Source organism: Pavona decussata, unplaced genomic scaffold (genome assembly GCF_977016875.1).
Source record: "Pavona decussata unplaced genomic scaffold, jaPavDecu1.1 SCAFFOLD_48, whole genome shotgun sequence".
NCBI classification, from domain to species: domain Eukaryota; kingdom Metazoa; phylum Cnidaria; class Anthozoa; order Scleractinia; family Agariciidae; genus Pavona; species Pavona decussata.
In genome coordinates, this window is record NW_028145470.1 from 6,469,316 (window position 1) to 6,476,030 (window position 6,715).

At 37.0% G+C, this 6,715-nt stretch overlaps 1 protein-coding gene across 1 annotated transcript; it reads right to left on the reverse strand.

The window, feature by feature from the left end:
- Positions 1-1,801: 1,801 nt before the first annotated feature.
- On the reverse strand, positions 1,802-5,684 carry LOC146482033 (ficolin-2-like). Its single transcript, XM_085108175.1, has 3 exons — positions 5,229-5,684; positions 4,449-4,829; positions 1,802-3,547 (listed from the first exon to the last, which is right to left on the reverse strand). Exons 1-3 carry the CDS (start codon positions 5,455-5,457, stop codon positions 3,291-3,293), a joined length of 867 nt encoding a protein of 288 aa, XP_084964301.1. The 5' UTR covers positions 5,458-5,684; the 3' UTR covers positions 1,802-3,290.
- Between the last annotated feature and the right edge of the window lie 1,031 nt (positions 5,685-6,715).

Consider the following 6,715-nt stretch of genomic DNA (forward strand, 5'->3'; position numbering starts at 1 on the left):
CAAATGTTGTTAAATTCAATATTGAGTCTTCAGGCTTACGCTAAATATCCTTTTGGAAACTTATTATATATATTACAAGCAACTGGAATAAAAAAAATTAGCTTAAGAAATAAGTAAGCCAATTGAGTTTCAGGTTAACCAGAATTTCCTAGAATTTTAAGCAAACGCGAAATGGATGTCTAGCATTGCACCACAAGTTTCAGTCAGTGTGCGGTGCACTTCAAATCAAGTAAAGATGTTAAAATTAACTGTCAAACGTTTCAGAGATATATAGAGCAAGTCACTGCCTACCTTCTAAATTAAAATAGCTTCACTTACCTACGAAACTTACGTAAACCACACTACCATAGAACCACACGACATGACCGGCAAACCTTGACTCGGTAAGGCTTGATTACTGCAGAAAAAGTTTGTGAGCCGATACAAAAACTATGGCAAAAAAAACTTATATTCAGCTATTTTAAGACCGTGAGGTAAAGAGCTATTCAAAGCAAGCGAAATTCTTCTCTCAGTCGACAAGAGTTCCATAAGAGGAAGAATCCTTGAAACGGGCGCCGGAAATACGAAAAGCTTGCCGGGAATGGCCATGTTTGCACATGCTTGATTCTTACCCAAGTCCTCTCGGTCATAATGGCAAGGTCAAGTGGTGGCGGGATGCGAGTGTGCTACTGCCGCGGGAAAGGCGGGAAAAACACATCACATTGCATCATAGTTATTAAGGCTATTCCGCAGTTTTCTAGTTTCTACTCTTAATTTTAGGAAAATCACAACATTGTTTTACAGCAGCCTTTTAAGCTATATACATCATTTCGAAGGCATAATTGTTTCAACTTAAACAAGAAAGTTCAATGTACATTCCGCGCCCTGTCAAGTTCTGATAGCTATTCGATCTGCTGACAGTCATACACCAAGCTGGTAAACTGCATCATTCTCGGGTGTAGGCCTTCGAACAAATTGACTATCTCGTCAAGATTGACAGGCATATCAAAAACGTGTATCGTTGACTTACCGCTTTTGTGATGGGAATTCTCAGGCGAACTTGTACGTAATTGCGCGTGAAACTTGAGCTTGAACACTTGCGCGTGAACTATTAAGTTTGAAGTGAATCTCCTTTCAGAACAACGCCGCATTCAGAGAACAAAACGTATCGCAAAGCATGCTTTTATATGGCTTTTTCGGGCGGATGCGGTTTTACCGCAAAAAATGAAACGTCATTAAAATTTTGAATCTCCAAGGGTTCTTGACAATTTTTATTTTTACTGAGGATAAGACATATTAAGGCCTAAAGAACGGGTTTATGTCTATTTTTCTTTGGTTGATGTATTTCGACCACAGCAACTTTATTTAAAAGTTTTTCTTCTGCCATTATTTATCTTCAAAGGGGGTTCGTTCAAACCCCTCGAACCCCCCCCCCCCCCCCCCTCCTACGCGCCTGCAACAAGGCGTCTATCAGGCCGGCTGTGGGCATTTATGTCATTTTTCGACTTTTTTGTGTTTCCTCAAATATGCACTGAACTTTCTCGGAAATGGTTTATGAGAGTTTCTGTTAATCTATCTGAACAGAACGTTCCGTTTTTGGTTTTGATTTTGTACAAACTCCACTATGCAGATACATATTTTTATAGACTTGTTCTTCGTAATTCAAAACGTGCTAAGTTCTGGTCTAATAATGCGCTTCAAAATAACTCGCAATTCGCTTGCATCACTTGCGTGTTGCACTTGATATTGATTCAGCATTTTATCCACAGACTGAAAAGATAGAACCACCTTGTACAGCATAATAAACAGCACTACAGGGAAGTACAGCTCAATAACTTTCATTTGATTGGTCACACTTTAGAGTCTCATACACAAACTCAAACGTTAGAGCCACCTTGTAAAGCATAATAAACAGCGCTACAAGAAAGTACTGCTCAGTAGCTTTCATTTGAATGGTCACACTTTAGGATTTCATCAACAGACTCAAAAGTTAGAATCACCTTGTACAGCATAATAGATACACCACAGAGAAAAAAGCCTCCAGCGGTTTCATTGAAATACTACAGTGCGTCAATAATTCACCCACATCTTTAAAACGTAGACTTTTAACTCGGCTTCGATATTTTTACAGTTTACCGTAACGAAGCGTGACACTGACAGAACTGATTAAACCACAGCAGGAGGGGTATAGAATGGTAAAATCCGAGACGCCGAGACCTTCGTTTAAAATCCGAGACTGAGACTTAACTACTTCTTCTAAATCCGAGCCACAGATGTCGCGATACAAAACGTGTTTTTTACTAACACTGCCGAAAAGCGTAGTACGGCAATTTATGAGCAGAATTTATCCAAGCTTACATGTTTCGAAGAAGCTGCAGAAGCGATTGCGATGTTGAGCCGTTTTTCAAGATGTTTATTGTTTGTTGTCAGTTTAGGACGGTTAATTCATTTTCGCTTGGTTTGCGAGACTCCGGATTCAAATTTCAAAATGCGAGATTCCGAGACCCGCTTTATTTTTTCGAGCTCGAGATTCCGAGACTCCAGTTTGAGACGCCGAGATTTCGAGACCCGCCGAAAATTTGCCGAGACCCATTATTTTTCAAAGACCATTCTATACCCCTAGCAGGAAATAACATGTTAAATTCCGCTATCATCTAAGGCGCTTATTAAAATAGTCCCCTTACAGAACATCCTCTTGACTCAACTGAAGGCATTTTAGTGACCGGAGTGTTGAAACATGTTTTTAGTCTCCTAGCAAATAATACTGGTATTCTCACTGTTGAATTGACAAATCACTAATGGCAGCTGATTTTTAAATCAGTTGCCATCAGTTGCCATTACCGATTTGTATCAACTTAAAAGTTGATACAACAATATCTTTTTAAATGCAAAATGGAGAAAATGTCTTGTTTTAAAAGCTAGCGCTTCACAAAAACACAATCAGCTAGTTATTTAAAATAAGAATCCTATCGTGTTTCTGTTCCAATTGACGTGTGACTGTTTCGCCTCTGCTATCTGTGAGCCAGTCCATGATACAAGAAGTAACAAAGATTAGTTAATTAATCAAGTTGCTGTCTGTTGTAGTATTAAAAACAAGAACACTTTTGTGCCAAGGCCGAGTGCATTTTTTGTCGAGTGCAAAAGTTCGCTTGTGAGATTACAAATACTACCTGCTTAGAGAAAATATATTTAAACATATTAATATAAAACCACAGCAAAAGTTCCTTTATACCCATCAGTGCAAGCCTTTAATTCTCTCGTTCACATGTTGCACTTCAGGGTAAATAAACTGAGTATGGCAACAAAGAATTTTAAAAGTCCTTTGGCCGTATCTTCATCTCAGACCTTTTCACTGAGTAGCTGTTATTTTTCCAGGGGTACCACACCATCCCTCTGCTATCAATCTTCCCGTGAAGATACAGACCATTCAGGTTAGAATTGTGGCAATTGCTGTACCACCACCCTCCTTTGTAATCCAATGCACAGTTGCTTGACACCTTGTCATTATCCCTGTCCTTGGTGGAAAATGCTAAACCACGATGATGACCGAGGGAATCACCAGCAGTACCTTAAAAACGAAAACAAAAAGCGTGCGATAATTTTATCTTTGTGAAATAATTTTTCAGTAAAGCCTATTAACAAATCGCTACCGAAACGGGCTGAAGCAAAGATTTGATACCACATTTGAGATTGCAAGTTTTTACGCATTCCTTTACTAACTTTCACACTCATTTTGAAGATCAAAGTGTAAGCGTTTTATCGTCAACACATTTTCAATTTTACATAATTTATGTAAAAATGCGTAAATAACTGCAATTTTAAGCATTTTACAACGGTTATATTCAAATTTTTAAAGACATGTAAGTTATCGCTTTCTTCTAACTGCGGGTTTTGAAATTTATTGGAGAAACATTGACGATTAAGTGACCAACCACGCTAAGAGTCAGTTTTCATACACTCGTTAATTAATCTGGTTTGGACAGTTTTTGTTCAAAATATTCTGTAGATTGTTTTGATCAACCTGAACTGTCTAGAAGGAACTGTGCCTGTTTAAAGAATCATTTTTATTTTTGATTTACACGTCGTCTATCCTATTTAAGAGAAAAACGTCCGAAATATGCCAAAACCCTAAATTTGTTGCCCGAAGATTAACGTACGAAAGTCGTAAGTCCGAGTATTTTCGTAGTTAAAGGTAAACGGTATTAAATATTTGAATTACATTCACAAAATATTGCTGAGTCTTGACATATAGCATTATTAAAAGCGGGTTACGGTTCATCATATATCTCTTCGAGATTATAAGAAGCGAGAAAAGGTTAGATTATATATTCGGGAAAAAATTTTCAACAATTATATATGGGTAGAGTTTATCATCAACTCTAAAAGTCAAATGAACAAATTAGAGTGTCAGCCCTCTCTCATTTCTTTCCCCTATCACAGAATTTAATTTTAATCCTTTTTAAGCCTACCTGAATACCTTCCCAAACTCATCTGGTATTTGGCCCTCTCGCTTGTCACAGCAAATGAACTGTATTCTGCAAATGCTGTGTTACCATGAAGATCTTCCAAGTCGACGCGAAGCTTGTTGCTGCTGCTAACAGTCAGGCGATGAATCTTGTCCAGTCCGAGCCAAAACTCGCCGTTCAGATTACCAAAACCCTGTTTGTAGTCAGCCCAAGCGCGAAAGAAATCTACAGAGCCATCCTGTCTCTTCTGAAACACCGTCCAACCTCCACCGGCTGTTTTCTGATCACAGAACACTTCAAATTCACCCAAACCATCAGGATCGATTTTGTACACTCCACTGATCTGTTTACCGAACTTATAAATTTCGGCGCAGTTCTTGTGAACTACAATTGATACAATTCAGTACTGTCATTAAATTTTGTGCGGAGTACGTTTAGTACATCAAGAATGTCCTTTGAAAACACATGAATATCCATCAAAAAAAATTAATTGCTTTGGCGTCATAAAATTCAACTTCAAAATGCGGACACATTAAGCGGACCTTTGATTAACGAGGTAACTGAAGGTGAAATTATTTTGATCCCCTACGCTATAACAAAACCTAATTGTAAAACGACTCATTTGAATAGAGAAAGATCACTGCAATAATGTTGGAACGACATGGGAAGAAAAAATTTCGACACGCGCATTTACCAGTTTTCTTTTCATTCCTAGCGAGAATATAGGGAAGGTTGCTAATCAGTATAGAAAAATTTTGTCTTTCAGCAAACCCTGTTACAAACCTTTTCCGTCTGAACCGCCAGTTTGGTTTCTCCTCAGTGCTCTAATTTCTTCTCTTATTTCGGCCAACTGCTGTTCGATCTTCTTGGTGTTTGGTCCGGCGTAAAAGTAATTGTTTACAATACACTGAGCCTTCTTTCCGTCGTCGTTACTTTTTGTGGGTTTCACGCTAGAGTTAGCAAGTGCCGCTACAAAAATAGGGAACAAAACGATAGCGAACAAATATTTCATTGCGTCCGTTGCAAATCAGTTCGTTCGTTACCAGTAAAATAACATCAAATGCCTTATAGAACGATACTTGCTCCCGAAGACTCAGCTCCAAAAAAGGTTATTTCGTCTTCAGAAGCAAGATATTTCTCGTCCTCTTAACTTTATTTTAGGCCGACTGTCATCCAATCAAATAACTCCACGCGCATGATTGACTTTTTGCGAACCTCCGTGACATGTGTGATGACACATCCCGTGTTGCTTTTCAAATGAAAAATGAAACTGTTTGCACAGAATTTTTTTAATTTTTTTAATTTTTTTTAATTTTAAAAAGATTTTGCAAAGATTTTTTAATTTTTTTTATTTGCCTTAAACGACACGATATTTACAATACTGAACACTACTAACAATTACTTTACAACACTCACAATATAAAATAAAAGTAATAATGTACAGCACAAAAACCTATATCAAGCCCCTCCCTTTCACCCACGCAGACATACAAAGGCCAAACAGCACACTAACAATAATAGAGTGTAAAAAATTCATATTAAAGAACAAAAAAGTTTGTGATGGCAGTTTACATTTAGTCCTACGGAACTCTGAGTTTTTGATTTTTTGGCCGGCTTGTTGAAAAAAAGAAAAAGGTATTTATTAAAAAAGTGAGGCAAAGGGTTCCCATTTATTTTTGTGCTTTAAAACGTTTTTCAAAAGGACGAATCTCTCGAGTATTAAGAGATTCTAATTTAATTGCAAATTTTATAAGTAGATCACCCTTATTTTACCTCTTACTTCGAAATTTATTAAATTTGCATTCCTCCAAAAGAAAAAACAAACTTACAAAACCTCCAACACAACACTAGGAACAACAGTTGACACTAAACAGGAATTTTGAACAAAAGACGGTTACCAGAGAAACTGTTGAGTTACCGTTGATTGAATCGAAGCGAGACATAAAAGGAAAAACAAAAGCAAAATCAAAAATAAAGACAAAAAAAGACAAAAAAAAAAAAAAAAAAAAAAACTGAATAAAAACAAATAAGCGAAGATTTCCAATTTGACTCCAAGTTTTCCAATCGCTCTCCAAAAAAAAAGTTTCGATTTCGTTTCCCTAGAATTAATAAAGAAAAAAATAATGAAATGGCTTAACATTAAACGTGAAAAATATCGTATCACAATTAGTTATTATAATAATTCATTTACAGAAGTTAGCGAGGGCATTAAACTCCATCAATGAACAGTTTGTCTGGTTCTGCACGGTTAAAATAAGCCCGCTTACCAG